General features: G+C 43.8%; 1 protein-coding gene across 2 annotated transcripts in view; it reads left to right on the forward strand.

Annotated features, from left to right (window-relative positions):
• COLQ (collagen like tail subunit of asymmetric acetylcholinesterase) overlaps positions 1-17735 on the forward strand; it is a 71397-nt gene that overhangs the window by 36006 nt on the left and 17656 nt on the right. For both annotated transcript variants that reach the window (XM_050777605.1, XM_050777613.1), the window contains exons 4-11: positions 7080-7124; positions 7457-7483; positions 9298-9369; positions 11006-11068; positions 11545-11571; positions 12222-12266; positions 12459-12494; positions 15094-15174. In XM_050777605.1, the coding sequence (XP_050633562.1) occupies positions 7080-7124; positions 7457-7483; positions 9298-9369; positions 11006-11068; positions 11545-11571; positions 12222-12266; positions 12459-12494; positions 15094-15174 (396 nt within the window). The remainder of the gene's footprint in view (positions 1-7079; positions 7125-7456; positions 7484-9297; positions 9370-11005; positions 11069-11544; positions 11572-12221; positions 12267-12458; positions 12495-15093; positions 15175-17735) is intronic.

Here is a 17735-nt window from a genome sequence, read left to right on the forward strand (position 1 = left end):
AGAGAATGGAATGAAAACCCCCCTCTTCCCTATCCAAAAATAGAAGGTGAAGAAATCAAAGATAGTGGTTCTCAAACTTATCTACACATTACAATTCCCTGGGGGAGCTTCAAAAATTACCAATGCTTGTTCCTCCTCCCCTGAGATTGGTATTTATTATTATTATCATTATTATTATTAGAGAGAGGGTCTCACTGTGCCACCTAGGTTAGAGTGCAGTGACTTGATCGCAGCTAACTGCAGCCTCCACTTCCCAGGCTTAAGTGAGCCTCCTATATCAGCCTCCCACAGGAGGTGGGACCACAGGTGCACATGCCATCATGCCTGGCTAATTTCTTAATATTTTGTAGAGACAGGGTCTCACCACATTGACCAGGTTGGTCTCAAACTCCTGGGCTCAAGCAATCCTCCCACATTGGCCTCCCACAGTGCTGAGATTATAGGCATAAGCCACCCCACCCAGCCTGAGGTTGTTATTTAATTGGGCTGGGTTGGGGCCTGGGCTTTGGGATTTTTCAAACATCTCCAGAGAATTGTAATATGCTGATAGACTTGGGAACCACTGGCTGAGGGGAGCTGTTGTTATTTGGACAAGTTTTATAGAAATCATATTTCAGGGAGGGAGGTTCCAAGATGGCTAAATAGGAACAGCTCCAGTCTACAGCTCCCAGCATGAGTGATGCAGAAGATGGGTGATTTCTGCATTTCCAACTGAGTTTTGAAGAGAGTAGTGGTTCTCCCAGCATGGAGTTTGAGATCTGAGAACGGACAGACTACCTCCTCGAGTGGGTCCCTGACCTCCAAGTAGCCTAACTGGGAGACACCTCCCAGTAGGGGCTGACTGACACCTCATACAGCTGGGTGCCCCTCTGAAATGAAGCTTCCAGAGGAAGGATCAGGCAGCAACATTTGCCATTCTGCTGTTTTGCAGCCTCTGCTGGTGATACCCAGGCAAACAGGATCTGGAGTGGACCTCCAGCAAACTCCAACAGACCTGCAGCTGAGGGTCCTGACTGTTAGAAGGAAAACTAACAAACAGAAAGGACATCCACACCAAAATCCCATCTGTACATCACCGTCATCAAAGACCAAAGGTAGATAAAACCACAAAGATGGGGAGAAACCAGAGCAGAAAAGCTGAACATTCTAAAAATCAGAGCACCTCTTCTCCTCCAAAGGAATGCAGTTCCTCGCTAGCAATGGGACAAAGCCTGACGGAGAATGACTTTGACGAGTTGAGAGAAGAAGGCTTCAGACTATTGGTAATAATAAACTACTCTGAGCTAAAGGAGGATGTTCAAACCCATCGCAAAGATGCTAAAAACCTTGAAAAAAGATTAGATGAATGGCTAACTAGAATAAACAGCATAGAGAAGACCTTAAATGACCTGATGGAGCTGAAAACCATGACTCGAGAACTACATGACGCATGCACAAGCTTCAGTAGCCAATTCAATCAAGTGGAAGAAAGGGTATCAGTGATTGAAGTCAAATGAATGAAATGAAGCGAGAAGAGAAGTTTAGAGAAAAAGAGTAAAAAGAAATGAACAAAGCCTCCAAGAAATATGGGACTATGTGAAAAGACCAAATCTATGTCTGATTGGTGTACCTGAAAGTGACAGGGAGAATGGAATCAAGTTGGAAAATACACTTCAGGATATTATCCAGGAGAACTTCCCCATCCTAGCAAGGCAGGCCAACATTCAAATTCAGGAAATACAGAGAATGCCACAAAGATGCTCCTTGAGAAGAGCAACTCCAAGACACTTAATTGTCAGATTCACCAAAGTTGAAATCAAGAAAAAAATGTTAAGGGCAGCCAGAGAGAAAGGTCAGGTTACCCACAAAGGAAAGCCCATCAGACTAACAGCAGATCTCTTGGCAGAAACTCTACAAGCCAGAAGAGAGTGGGAGCCAATATTCAACAATCTTAAAGAAAAGAATTTTCAACCCAGAATTTCATATCCAGCCAAACTAAGCTTCATCAGTGAAGGAGAAATAAAATCCTTTACAGACAAACAAATGCTGAGAGATTTTGTCACCACCAGGCCTGCCTTACAAGAGCTCCTGAAGGAAGCACTAAACATGGAAAGGAACAACTGGTATCAGCCACCACAAAATCATACCAAACTGTAAAGACCATCAACACTATGAATAAACCGCATCAACTAATGAGCAAAATAACCAGCTAACATCATAATGAGAGGATCAAATTCACACATATTAATATTAATATTAAGGTTAATAACAATATTAACCTTAAATGTAAATGGGCTAAATGCTCCAATTAAAAAACACAGACTGGCAAATTGGATAAAGAGTCAAGACCCATCAGTTTGCTGTATTCAGGAGACCCATCTCACATGCAGAGACACACATAGGCTCAAAATAAAGGGATGGAGGAAGATCTACCAAGCAAATGGAAAACAAACCAAAAAAAAAGCAGGGATTGCAATCCTAGTCTCTGATAAAACAGACTTTAAACCAACAAATATCAAAACAGACAAAGAAGGCCGTTACATAATGGTAAAGGGATCAATTCAACAAGAAGAGCTAACTATCCTAAATATATATGCACCCAATACAGGAGCACCCAGATTCATAAAGTAAGTCCTTAGAGACCTACAAAGAGACTTAGACTCCCACACAATAATAACAGAAGACTTTAACACCACACTGTCAACATTAGACAGATCAACGAGACAGAAAGTTAACAAGAATATCCAGGAATTGAACTCAGCTCTGCACCAAGCAGACTTAATAGACATCTACAGAACTCTCCACCCCAAATCAACAGAATATACATTCTCAGCTCCACATTGCACTTATTCCAAAATTGACCACATAGTTTGAAGTAAAGCACTCCTCAGCAAATGTAAAAGAACAGAAATTATAACAAACTGTCTCTGAGACCACAGTACAATCAAACTAGAACTCAGGATTAAGAAACTCAATCAAAACCACTCAACTGCATGGCAACTGAACAACCTGCTCCTGAATGACTACTGGGTACATAATGAAATGAAGGCAGAAATAATGATGTTCTTTGAAACCAATGAGAACAAACACACAACATACCAGAATCTCTGGGACACATTTAAAGCAGTGTGTAGAGGGAAATTTATAGCACTAAATGCCCACAAGAGAAAGCAGGAAAGATCTAAAACTGACGCCCTAACATCATGAAAGTAGAGGAGCAAGAGCAAACACATTCAAAAGCTAGCAGAAGGCAAGAAATAACTAAGATCAGAGCAGAACTGAAGGAGATAGAGACACAAAAAAACAACCTTCAAAAAATCAGCGAATCAGGAGCTGGTTTTTTGAAAAGATCAACAAAATTGATAGAGCACTAGCAAGACTAATAAAGAAGAATAGAGAGAAGAATCAAATAGATGCAATAAAGAACGATAAAGGGGATATCACCACCAATCCCACAAAAATACAAACTACCATTAGAGAATACTATAAACACCTCTATGCAAATAAACTAGAAAATCTAGAAGAAATGGATAAATTCCTGGACACATACACCCTCCCAAGACTAAACCAGGAAGAAGTTGAATCCCTGAAGAGAACAATAACAGGCTCTGAAATTGAGGCAATAATTAATAGCCTACCAACCAAAAAAAGTCCAGGACCAGACGGATTCATAGCCAAATTCTACCAGAGTTACAAAGAGGACCTGGTACCATTTCTTCTGAAACTATTCCAATCAATAGAAAAAGAGGGAATCCTCCCTAACTCATTTTATGAGGCCAACATCATCCTGATACCAAAGCCTGGCAGAGACACAACAAAAAAAGAGAATTTTAGACCAATATCCCTGATGAACATCGATGCAAAAATCCTCAATAAAATACTGGCAAACCGAATCCAGCAGCACATCGAAAAGCTTATCTACCATGGTCACGTGGGCTTCATCCCTGGGATGCAATGCTGGTTCAACATATGCAAATCAATAATCATAATCCGTCGTATAAACAGAACCAAAGACAAAAACCACATGATTATCTCAATAGATGCAGAAAAATCCTTTGACAAAATTTAACAGCCCTTCATGCTAAAAACTCTCAGTAAACTAGGTATTGAGGGGATGTATCTCAAAATAATAAGAACTATTAATGACAAACTCACAGCCAATATCATACTGAATGGGCCAAAACTGGAAGCATTCCCTTTGAAAACTGGTGCAAGACAGGGATGCCCTCTCTCACTACTCCTATTCAACATAGTGTTGGAAGTTCTGGCCAGGGCAATCAGGCAGGAGAAAGAAATAAAGGGCATTCAATTAGGAAGACAGGAAGTCAAATTGTCCCTGTTTGCAGATGACATTATTTTATATTTAGAAAACCCCATCATCTCAGCCCAAAATCTCCTTAAGCTGGTAAGCGACTTCAGCAACGTCTCAGGATACAAAATCAATGTGCAAAAATTACAAGCATTCCTATACACCAATAACAGACAAACAGAGAGCCAAATTATGAGTAAACTCCCATTCACAATTGCTTCAAAGAGAATAAAATACCTAGGAATCCACCTTACAAGGGATGTGAAGGACCTCTTCAAGGAGAACTACAAACCACTGCTCAACGAAATAAAAGAGGTCACAAACAAATTGAAGAACATTCCATGCTCATGGATAGGAAGAATCAATATCATGAAAATGGTCATACTGCCCAAGGTGATTTATAGATTCAATGCCATCCCCATCAAGCTACCAATGACTTTCTTCACAGAATTGGAAAAAACTACTTTAAAGTTCATATGGAACCAAAAAAGAGCCCACATTGCCAAGACAATCCTAAGCCAAAAGAACAAAGCTGGAGGCATCGCACTACCTGACTTCAAACTATACTACAAGGCTGCAGTAACCAAAACAGCATGGTGTGGTACCAAAACAGATATATAGACCAATGGAAAAGAACAGAGCCCTCAAAAATAATACCACACATCTACAACCATCTCATCTTTGACAAACCTGACAAAAACAAGAAATGGGGAAAGGATTCCCTATTTAATAAATGGTGCTGGGAAAACTGGCTAGCCGTATGTAGAAAGCTGAAACGATCACTTCCTTACACCTTATACAAAAATTAATTCAAGATAGATTAAAGACTTAAATGTTAGACCTGAAACCATAAAAGCCCTTCTTTTCAAGAAGAAAACCTAGGCAATACCATTCAGGACATAGGCATAGGCAAGGACTTCATGTCTAAAAACCAAAAGCAATGGCAACAAAAGCCAAAATTGGCAAATGGGATCTAATTAAACTAAAGAGCTTCTGCACAGCAAAAGAAACTACCATCAGAGTGAACAGGCAACCTACAGAATGGGAGAAAATTTTACAATCTACCTATCAGACAAAGGGCTAATATCCATAATCTACAAAGAACTTAAACAAATTTGCAAGAAAAAAATCAAACAACCCCATCAAAAAGTAGTGAAGGATATGAACAGACACTTCTCAAAAGAAGACATTTGTGCAGCCAACAGCCACGTGAAAAAATGCTCATCACTGGCCATCAGACAAATGCAAATCAAAACCACAATGAGATACCATCTCACACCAGTTAGAATGGCAATCATTAAAAAGTCAGGAAACAACAGGTACTGGAGAGGATGTGGAGAAATAGGAACACTTTTACACTGTTGGTGAGACTGTAAACTAGTTCAACCATTGTGGAAGACAGTGTGGCGATTCCTCAAGGATCTAGAACTAGAAATACCATTCAACCCAGCCATCCCATTACTGGGTATACACCCAAAGGACTATAAATCATGCTGCTATAAAGACACATGCACACATATGTTTATTGCAGCACTATTCATAATAGCAAAGACTTGGAACCAATCCAAATGTCCATCAATGATAGACTGGTTTAAGAAAATGTGGCACATATACACCATGGAATACTATGCAGCCATAAAAAAGGATGAGTTCGTGTCCTTTGTAGGGACATGGATGAAGCTGGAAACCTATATTCTGAGCAAACTATCGCAAGGACAGAAAACCAAACACCGTATGTTCTAGCTCATAGGTGGGAATTGAACAATGAGAACACTTGGACACAGGAAGGGGAACATCACACACCGGGGCCTGTCGTGGGGTTGGGGGAGGGGGGAAGGATAGCATTAGGAGATATACCTAATGTAAATGACGGGTTAATAGGTGCAGCACACCAGCATGGCACATGTATACATATGTCACAAACCTGCACATTGTGCACGTGTACCCTAGAACTTAAAGTATAATAAAAAATAAAATAAAAAAGAAATCATGTTTCAAACAGGCTTTGCATTTTGCATGTTCACCTGCAGATCCTGGGGGTGCTGTGGGAGCCTGGGGAATTTTGATGAATTTCTTCTCTGCTGTTTTGGAGAATATGGAAAATAGCTGACTGAGCATTTTGCAGGCACATTCTGGCTGTGGATGTGCAAAGCTTTGATGCAGTGAGTTGTAGGGTCCCTGAGCTGGAGTCGGCTCCTCTCCAATGGACAAAAATGCACTCTTTACTTGCCAACATTCTTAGTGTCTTAAAAAAGAAGATTTTTCCTGCTGAAGAAAGGCAAAAATTATTTGGCACCTAGTACCCACAAATTGACCATGGGAATTTCCAAGGTGGCAGCTGCTGCTATGTGCAAAACTTAACTTGTCTCTTGTCAGGCCCCCAGGAAAGTTTGGCAAGAGTAACTGAAAAGACATGAGAGGTGATGAAGCCTCTTGTTTTTAGCAAGTGGGATTTATTCAAGACACTTTGGTTGCTCTCAACAAGCACTTGGGATGTTTTAGGCAAACAAAGAGTTACAGGGAGAAAATTAAAACCACAGAGAGTAGATATGTGAGCATTGCAACCATGGAGCCACTGGAAATACAGCTCAGAAAAAGCTAAACAGGAGGAAGAACAGAGGAGGGGACTGGGCTGGAGGGCACAGGAAGAGCCTCCATGGGTCCCTGGAATCCTACATTTTCCCAGAGAATGAGGTTGCTGCTGTAGGAGCCCAGTGCACCAAGAGCCTCCCCACCCATACAGTTTCGGACTGATATATACTTTCTTCACTTTTTTATCTTGATTGATTAGGGTCCACCGGGGCTTCCTGGCAAGACAGGACCAAAGGGAGAAAAGGTATGAACTGAACCACTACTTTCTTCAACCCTTCTTTTCTTGGTAATTCCAGCCTGTTTTCTGGGCGTCCCACTGAGAATTTCCTAGTTGAGATTTCCAAACATGTGCCTTGGTGTGGGAGGCTGGGCGTCATGATGGCTGAGCTGCTGCAGCACCTATGAGATACCACTGGTGTATTTTGACGTAGCCCACTGACATGGCAGTGGGGCCGTGAGCAGCAGCCAAGCAGCTGAACCACATGGCCATGCCCAGTCATCAACTCTACTAAGCCTTCTGCTTCCAGAACATCTCTTCCAAAGCAGCCTCTCCTTACCTGTCTTCTCCGTCCATAGGGGGAGCTTGGCCGACCAGGAAGGAAGGTATGGTCCGCACTGTTCTGTGAGTGTCACATGGGCGTCTGTGCTCCACATGCATGTGTGTGCATGCGCTCCTAGGGACGGGGGACCAGCAGTGCACTTCAGTGGCCACTGATACCCAGGTGGACAGCAAGGGTGCTGCCATCTCAATGCAGGTGGACAGTGAGGGTGCTGCCGTCTCGATGGTGACAGTAGTAACCTCGCCCTTTCTGTCAACTTCTTTGTTCAGGAGCAGGAGCCTGCTACTGCCAGGCATTCAGACTTCTTCCAGGGGCTGCCAAGCCTGGCCAAAATCCACCCCTCTCACTTCCCACCCCAACCCCAGACCATCTCATTCTGCTACCCATCAGAGAAACCCTTCATAGCTGCAACCAGTGACACAGAATGACTCTCACTGTCTATTTGATTAAATTTGAATAAAGTGCCAGAGCAGACAGAAACAAATGGCTTTTGCTTTTTGGCTCAGCTGAAATAAATGGAGGTTACTTAAGGTCACAGTGACGCTGAGTGAACCAAACACATGTTATCAAGGCTCTCATTAGTGTCAAGGGGAGTAAATCAGCAGCCTATTGTATTTGCTGAGGTCAGTGGATACTGGCACTGAATTTCTAGGTCTTGATTATAGACAGGGGTGCAAAACTTTGGCCAAGAAAGATATCCATGGCTCTAAATGTAAATTACTGTATTTCTTGTTAAATGGTTTATTAAATGGTTTCATTGTCCACAAATTCCTTAAACAGAGTTTTGCAAGACAAAGTTACAACTCTTTAGGGCACAGATGAAAACTATAGCCAAGGCACAGCGGCTGTCTGAAGTGCTGGGGTGGTCTCCATGGCAATGGTCAAAGGATATTCTGCTGTGGTGTCCATGCTCAGGCCTAACAAGGACTATGATTGATTAGTGATGTGTGCCATGGATGTGGGAGGCAACAGTAGAAACCAGTACACATGCCAGCATTTGGCATGTCTGGGTTAGGGGCTGAGCCCTTCACATCTCTAGCTAACTGTGAAATTAGCTAATGGGCACAAGGTCAAGATAGGCCGTTAGCACCTGCACCCACTGTCTCTTGCAGGGCTTGCCCTTCCATAGCCCTGGCTTAGGCAGAGGCAGAGGTGACATGTACCATGTGCAAGTGAATACATTATTATGGGACCACTCGGGAGGAGCCTGTAGAGGGAATGGGAGAAGCCAGGCAAGGGTGTGGTATCAGGTGAAGTCCAGCTTTAGCAGTCTGATTCCCTAGGGGGAGCTTGAGAGTGTGAACTGCCCAAAGTTAAGGGAGCTGGGCTATTGGCTGCAGGAAGGGGAGTTACATAAATTACTGGGCAGCTCCAACTGCTCAAGGGCAAACCGCAGTTACAGGTTGCAGAAATGAGCTGTTAGCAGCAAGGAAGGTAGCCTCTGGGCGATGGGCACTCTGAGCAGGTCAAAAAGACCTTGAAAGAGTGCTGACAGCATCTGCTACTGCTCCCCAAATGTAATCCTATCTCGTTCCATAGCACATCCTTGGGAAGAACCCATTGGAATGCAGGGGACTTTTGGGTGGGCATGGGTAGAAGTGATAAAAATTGAAAAACCAAGTTTAGAATCCCTTTCTCACCACTCTCCATTTCTTGAGAAGAATAAGGTCTTGTTTGGTGATACAGTGTGACACCAAGGGCTTGTCAGGCCATCAGTCTTTGGAGAGTGGGGATGAAGGTCAGAGTAGCCATGTTTAGAGACTCCACTCTCTCCTCTGGGCCCCAGAGACAAGACATATTTATCAGAAGTAAGAAAACAAACCCAGTTGCCCTGACTTTTGTTCTTGGTCTTTGAAGGGTAGACCTGGCCCCCCAGGTGTTCCTGGCATGCCTGGGCCCATCGGTTGGCCAGGCCCTGAAGGACCCAGGGTAAGTGTGGCATGCTGTCAGGGCTCATGTGGTATCAAAACAAGAGGGGGGAAGATGGCAGCTTTCCTGGCTCCTGGCACATAGTCAGGGAATCCCTTCTTCAAGAGGGGGAAGAAGAAGAGAGCTTAAGGACTGGCCACAGGGCCCCTAATATTTCCTCCTTCACTTGGCCTGCAAGACCTTGGTCAGTGCAACAGCTGTGCTCCTGTGGGAGGAGAAATAGGGGGCTGATCCCCTTTTCTACAGGGGCCCTGGTTCTCCTTTGTCCTAGGAACTAGCACCCCACTCTGGTTTCCCTGAGATGACCTAAGAGGGGTTTGTGTCTGGGAAGCTCTTGCCTGTCATGCTGACCTGGCAGGGAATGGAGAGTTGAGTGGGTGGTGTCGGCTGGCTGAAGGATGGAAATCCTACATTCAGAGAGGGATTGCTGAGTGCTGATGAAATCTCCTTCCTCAGTCAGGCTATGGAAAGCAAGCACATCCCCATCTGCGCCTCTGTTTTTCTCACTGGTAGTCATAGACTAGAGAGTTCAGAGGCATGGCTCGGATTTTATCTGCAGAAGTCAGAGCTGGGCAGGTGGATCTCACCGTCTGCTCTGATTCATTTATTGGCTATATTATGGCAGCGGAAAACTGTGTTTCCAGTCCTCTTAGGAAAAGTCCCAAGGATGTTTTCAAAATCCTCTGCATAGAGCTGAGCTGTCCTACACAGCAGCCAGTGGCCACATGTGACCCTCAAGTCTGTGGAATGTTGCTAGTGCTCCTGTGGAACTGAATTTTTAAATTTTCACTGTTTAAGTTTAAAACCTTTACTAAATTCAGTTATTTGAAAACATTAAAGTATTTTTGGAGCAACTTGAATGTATGAATCTGCTTTTTCAACTATAAATGTTACGATCTCTAAATACAGATCAAATATTTTGGATGAAAATTTAGCACCTGAATGGAGATGTGTAAATGTAAATTACACAGCAGATTTCAAGTACTTATTACGAAAAACACAATGTAAAATATCTCAATAATTTTATATAGATTACAAGTTGGGATGATTAGATTAATTAGATTAAAGGAGATCTATTAAAATAACTTCGTTTGGTTTTACTTAAGGTGACTTCTTTTAAAAGTTTTAAATTAAGTATGTGGCTCATTTCTATTGGTTAGTACTGGTATAGAGTATTTTTAGTACGGAGGGTGGGTGCTGGAAGTCCCAACCACAAGTCATTCTGAGGACCCTTCCTATGTGAAGAGCAAAGCAGGCAATGTTTTTTGCATGTGTTGACACCTTGTTTTCTGAGGCCCCAGTTCCCTCATGCCTCCTCCACTACTCTCTCACTATCCTCGCTAGGAAAATACCAAGTATGACCATATACAACATCTTAGTGAGCAGTTGGTGTGGAGATCTGCTTTACCTTGGGCATTTTCATTTTATGTTTAATCTTAAACACAAGAATGAAATGTGGAGTATGAAGCTTTGAGACCCCGGGAGGGAGAAAGTGGGCGCAACTGGGGTCCTCAGATTTACAAGCCAGCCCTAATATCCCCAGTTCCTTCCCAATCTTGCCTGTGACTCTCCTAGTTCAGTTTCTCTAAAAAATATCATCATGGGTCTTTTCTTCTTTATCTTCTAATTCGCACAGGGTGAAAAAGGTGACCTGGGTATGATGGGCTTGCCAGGGTCAAGAGGACCAATGGGCTCCAAGGTCAGTGTGTGGTCTGGATGGACGTTCCCAGATCTTCTCTGTAAGACTCTGGAGCAGCTGCTGTCTACAAACATAGGGACTGGGTGGGGCTGCCGTCCTGGACTAGGGAATGTCATGGATATTGGAGAGCCTGCCTTTACCAGTCCTTTGGAGAACATCATGCCCTGGGATGCAGGGGCATAGGAATGCCATTCTTGCTGTTCTCTTGGGCAGGAAGAACCAAGCTTCTGGACATCAGAGCAGATGGAAACCTTTGATCAGGCCTTTGCAGGGTGATAAGAGCAATGCTCCTTGTAGGCCTGGTATAACCACAACCCTCTGGGACATCTTTGTGTTTGGTGCTGCAACCCCACTAAAACTCACAGTGCAATGTGGAGACACACCTTACCACCACAGTCAGGGATTCCTCCTATTCTTGCACCAAACTCAAAAGTTCTACAGGGCTGATTGTAAATGTTCCTTCTGCTTTCTTTTAGGGCTACCCTGGATCCAGAGGGGAAAAGGTCAGTGCTTTTCTGGGATGGTGTCCCAGAGCCTGGTCTGGGCTACTGGCTCTGGAATCAGAGATGTGCAGAGGATGGGCCTACGTCTCTCTTTAGTCTGCAACTGAAGCCACCATCCCTAGCTATTCCCCGCCCTTTGTCAGTGGACTGAGAGAGAAGTGAGGGACCTCCTGAAGCAGGGCAAGCTGGTAAGAGAAGGGCTCCCCATAGAGGCAGAGGCCCCTCATGTGGAGCACATAAGCAAATGAAGGTCGTGCCAGGTGGACAACAAGCACAGTTTGCATGGAGTGCTGGAGGAAATTGGTGATGCATGTCTTTAGGCCGAGCTTCCACCATACAACCTTCTGACCTGGCCAAAAACCGAATCAAAACTAGCATCAACCTGTGGACAAATTTCCTACAGGATGAGAGAGGATTTGGGGCCCAGAATTTTCTGTGAGTTTTCCTTTATGAATGCAAGAGATCTTCGGGTTTCAACAAAAAGTAGATCACGACGCATTCCTTCCCTGGACAAGTCACCTGATATCTCTGAGCCTATTTCTTCACTTGTAAAATGAGGGTTTTGCTTTAGGGAGCTTTTCAGTTTGAAATGCTTGAATTTCCCTCCCAGTATATTAACTCATTGACTTTGTCCTGTGGTTTCTTCCTAGGGATCCAGAGGTGAAAAGGGTGACTTGGGTCCCAAAGGAGAAAAGGTAATGGAGAAAACCCTTCCATAGAAATGATAAATGTCAATGCAAGTAGCAGCCACCACCCACCCCCATCTGTGGACTGATGATGGACTGATGGACAGGCCTCTATCTTGAAAATGACCAACCAAGCCTGTCCACAGCCGTTTCAGGTGTTATTTCAGAGGCAGTCACAGTATCTGTTGCTCTTTTTTACAGGGTTTCCCAGGATTTCCTGGAATGTTGGGGCAGAAAGTAAGTAACCTTGAGGTAGTGAAAATAGACCTCAGTAAAAATATCAGGTCCTTCAAGCACAACAAAAAGAGCTCTGCCTCCTTGTCTGTCAGTTAGGGATGGTGGGTTTAACCGTGGAAACTTCTGGTTTGGGATGGGAAGAAAGTTGCTTTTCACCCTGGGGAGAGGGTGGCGGGATGGTCTGGGGCCTCCCTCTAGCTCAATGGGAAGGAAAGGACAACCCATCTGGGTTTTGGGTTTTTGTTTGGTTTTTTTTGTTTGTTTTTGCTTTTTTGCTTTTCCTACCTGTTAGAGGGCTGTAATGCACTCAGATCTGAGCCACAAGGGTCAAAGCCCCTCTCAGCACACAGGCCCCAGTGTAAGGCACAGGTGTCTTTAGCTTAAGGTCACTGTGCCTTATTGCAGTCCTTCTTCAAGGGCGGTGCACATACTGCCAGAAGGACACAAAAGTATTTGAACTGAAGACTGCTAACATTTTTTAATAGTTAAATTTTGTATTTAAATAGTTAAATATTGGCCAGGCATGGTGCCTCATGCCTATAATTCCAGCACTTTGGGAGGCCGAGGTGGGCAGATGGCTTGAGCCCAGGAGTTTGAGACTAGCCTGGGCAACATGGTGAAATCCCATTTCTACCAAGAAAAATATACAAAACATTAGCTGGACATGGTAGTGTGCACCTGTAGTGCCAGATACTTAGGAAGCTGAGGCGGGAGGATGGCCTGAGCCCAGGAGTCAAAGCTGCAGTAAGCCATGATTGCACCACTGCACTCCAGCCTGGGCCACAGAGGCAGACCCTGTCTCAATAAATAAATAAATAGTTAAACATTTAACGGATATCTTGCTTGGGACAAGGCTTAATAAAAAAGGAGTCCATTTCAGGTAACTTAAAGAAAATTAATTATATAAGCAAATTAATGGAAATGTTAAAGGAGGAAAAACAGTTTTACTTAAAAATGTTTAGATTAGCTTTTCATTCAGGGCAACAGTGGACGTCAAAGAATAATAAATTACCGTAAAATTAAGTATGGCAGCTTCTCTGTCCTCTGCACCATTTACTAGACTTCCCATCTGAAGAGTTGTCTTCCCCTTTTATGACAGGCTGTTTTAAGATAGAGCTGATGTGATGACCACAATTAGGTCTTGGGAGAGAAATTAGATCAAGAAATTCCTGACTGCTTCCCAGCCAATGTAGAGAAGGGCCACACTTCCTTCTGACAATCCCTGAAAAAAAAAAAAAAAAATGCTGCTTGTGCTGCTGTTTTCTTCCAGCCGTAAAGACATCCCTGGGCCTCTCTAAACAGCCAGGGAAAAGCTGCAAACATCTCCATGGCCATGTAGCATCCATCCTATCCCCTCACACTCTCCCATTCCCTAGAGAATGTTGAAGGATGCGTGGGTTGGAAAGAAATAATAGATTTAAGGACAATTCTTGGTGAAACAAGACATTGGTGGCTTGGGTAGGGACACACTGGCTGAGTTGACAGATAATTTCAGAGCTTTACCCTTGATCCTTTCCATATACAGGTGTTCCCTGGAATTTTCTATTGTGTTATACCTCCTCTGACTGCCACGTGAAAAAGTGCCTGGGTGTTTTTTGTTCTCTCTGAGTGGCTGGGCAGCTCTTCATGGGAACTGGCTGCTGACTAACACTCATGATTGCTATTGCTAAATTTTTCTTGTTGGCGGTGCATTCTGGGCCGTTGGGGGATTACTGGAGATAGGAATGAAGTGCCCTGTGGGTTCATGACCCAAAGAAACAGTAAGTGGGGCCGGAATCCATGTAGAAGAAAATGGGGAAGAAGGCAAGAAACTAAGATGGAGAAAGGGGTTTTGTGAAATATTGGCCTTAAACTATGAAATTCTGCAATGAGTACATTGGGTTTTGATAGTTCACCATAGAGCTTTACAAACAGGAATACTGTTTCCATCGTTCTCCATGCCTTTTTCAATAATTATATTGAATATCTGAACATACGTTTGGAACATCTCTGCCCACAAAAGAGCTTTCATCTAAATCAAATGGCAGTGAGCTGGAACTCAAACCAATGCTTACTAAGAGTGGGCCAGCACATAATCCTAAGTAAGAGTCATTAAATGAGTAGAAACTTCCCAAAGATGACAGTTGGCAAAACTGTGTCCAATCATTTAAAAGCTTCCAGATTTGAATTTTGTGCTGAAAACAACACATAAGAAAACACAACATAAAATTGCAACTAGAAGGAAAGCATTTTTGCAGACAGCTTGTAGTAAGTAGCACAGGCCTGCTGTGCTGGATGCCCCAGCCTCTCACTGCCTGTTCTGGGTGATGATTTGTCCCTCCTATTTGGCCATCAAAATGTGTGCTGCTCCGCACCTGTCCCTCTCAGGTAACAGATAACCCACTTAGAAGTACCTTCTTCCTTCCCTCCTCTTCCTTGAAAGACATGTCTGCCTTTGTCATGACTTCATCACTCTCCCAACCTTCCAGGACAGCCCAGTTGGCATAGATTCGGAATGATCAAGGAGACTGCCCTCATACCCTTGACTGGCTAGACCTGTGTAGATGTGCCCACTCCACATGCCCTAAGTCCTCTCTTGCTTCTCTTTCCTTCTTTCCAGGGTGAAATGGGTCCAAAAGGTGAACCTGGGATAGCAGGACACCGAGGACCCACGGGAAGACCAGGAAAACGAGGCAAGCAGGTAAGGATCCCAGGGCTTACCACGCGCCTGAGGTCAGAACTTCCTGACCTGGCTGTGTGTGGAGCGGCAGGCAGGTGGTGTTAATCAGAGATATTCTGTAGACCTAGACTCCAGTGTCCTCTGGGCTAGCAGACAGGAGCAGCACCACTTCCAGAAGCTGCTGGCATCTTTAGGCTAGCCATAGTTGGAAGTGGATGGGATAGGATGCTCCATTAGAACTGTGCCAAGGCCAGAAGCAAGAGTAGATACTTGGTTCATAAAAACAAGTCTGTCTTAACTAAAGCAGCTAGGAATGGAAGGCAGATATGGTCATTTACCCAGAAAACCTATTTTATGCTTCAATGTCCCAGACAGAAATGAAGTTTTAAAGACAAGCCTAGATATTTTCCTGCTGTTAAGAGGTCTTCTGGGTCTCAACAATAGGGTGGTTTTTCCCTACTCAGGTCTCCAATTTGTAAGTGACCTTTTTGCTTGGGTTTATTAACATGCTTAAGGCAATTGTTCATTCTGAACTCCCCCTGGTCAGAAGGCTCTTGTGTTTAGCCATGTGATGTGACATGACTGCTCTAGAGACAGCCTTGGCTGTCTTATATATAATCCTGAGAGGTAAACATCTTTGGACAGAAGCTTTTTCCATTCTTTTACTTATTTCCTTAGGCTATATCTGTGACCCACAAACTTAATCTTACATCAACATCACCTGGGGGTGGGGCCGGTGATTAAATACAGATGTACAGATTCCCCCACATCAGGTGCAATGGTTGTAGTTCCAAGCTTGCCACTCCTCGTCCCTCGCCTAGGCCTTATTTTCCAAAGACCATAATATAATTGACCTGGAATGAACTTTCAGCATGGGTTTGGTTATTTTTTTTAAGCTCCATGTGATTTTAATGTGCAGCCAGGGTTCAGAACCATAATAACACTATGAAGCCAATTCTGGTCTTTTCCCAATCAATTTAGAAAGAACACAGGCTCCAACCTGGAAAATGGAGACTGCACAGTAACTTTCAGAGTTACAGTCTTCCAGTCCAGTTTCCAAACTTTGATCATGGGTAGCAGGGTCATGGTTTCACAATAATGCCACAGATACCAGTTTCTTAAAAGTAGGCTCAGATAAAAAAGGAAACAAAATGGGGGAGAAATCTTTTCTTGTATCACTTTATCCCGTCCCAATGAATTCCATTCATAGTATTTTAAGCTTGGGGTTCCAGAAGCTTCCTGGCTTCCTTCTGTCTTGGGCAGTGTTTGTCTTTTCCTAGTTCCCGGTAATAACCAAAGCCAGGAAGGCCATTTATTGAGCCTGCTGAGACTGATTCCATTGGAATCGTAAAAGCTACACCAAAACCACATCTGGGAGCTCAGAGAAGTTAGAGAAATGAGTCCAAGCTTTTGACAAGACATTGTGAACAACCCGAGGATGCTGCAAACCCTCCGTGTTGGTGTCGCTCCAGTTGGCAGATAGCAAGTTGTTAGCCTTAGAAGCCTGCTGCGGTACTTGTTTTTGTCATGAATTAATCTCCCAGCTTAGAGTCTTACATACCCTTTGTTTGTTGGCCAGCAGTGCTGACAGTCTCTGAAAGTTATTGTTAAGTCAATCCAAAGCCAAAAATCAGAAATTCAGAAGGGATCTCAGATAGTAATTTCTGTGCCCGAAGGATTACAGAGACCACTTAATCCAGTCTCCTCAGGTTATTCACAAGGAAGCTGAGGGTCAGGGAGGTGGAACTGCTTGCCTAAGACCCCTCCACGAAGTCAGCTTCAAAGCCAGGGTTAGAATCCAGAGAGTTGAGTTGAGACCAACTTTCCCCACATGACTTCTTCTCTCAGCTACCTTCATGCTTCAGGACTTGCCTTCGGGCAAGCCCAGGAAAGCAGCTGTTGACTTTATTATAAAAATTTTCTCAGTTGGGCGTGGCGACTCACGCCTATAATCCCAGCACTTTGGGAGGCTGAGGCACGAGGATCACCTGAGGTCAGGAGTTTGAGACCAGCCTGGCCAACATATAGTGAAATCCCGCCTCTACTAAAAAATACAAAAATTAGCTGGGCGTGGTGGTGCACATGTCTAGTCCCAGCTACTTGGGAAGCTGAGGCAGGAGTCGCTTGAACCCAGGAGGCAGATGTTGCAGTGAGCTAAGATCACGCCACTGCACTCCAGCCAGGGTGACAGAGCAAGACTCCATCTCTCAAAAAAAAAAAAAAAAAAAAAAAAATCTCCTGCCATGTCTGTTTAAAATGAAAAACAAAAAACAAAAACCTTCAGTAACTGAGAAACAATTTCCTTGAGAGAGATCACCCAACTTTGTGGCAAATAAGGAATAAAGAATGCCTTTCCTGGAAAGCTCTACTCAGTGATTCTTGCTGATAGAGATATGGCTCATTCTGAGCGATGGCCGATAAGAGGAATATTCCATTACTGCTGGTGTCAGAATGAAGGAGCATTTCCAGCTCCTTCAAACTTTGGCACTTCCTGTGCTCAGAGCCAGCTGACAAGGCCGTTAGAAAAACAAGCCTGAACTGTGGCTATATTAAGATGGTGTGACTTCCTTTGCCATGCTGGG

This window comes from Macaca thibetana, chromosome 2, assembly GCF_024542745.1.
Source record: "Macaca thibetana thibetana isolate TM-01 chromosome 2, ASM2454274v1, whole genome shotgun sequence".
NCBI classification, from domain to species: Eukaryota; Metazoa; Chordata; class Mammalia; order Primates; family Cercopithecidae; genus Macaca; species Macaca thibetana.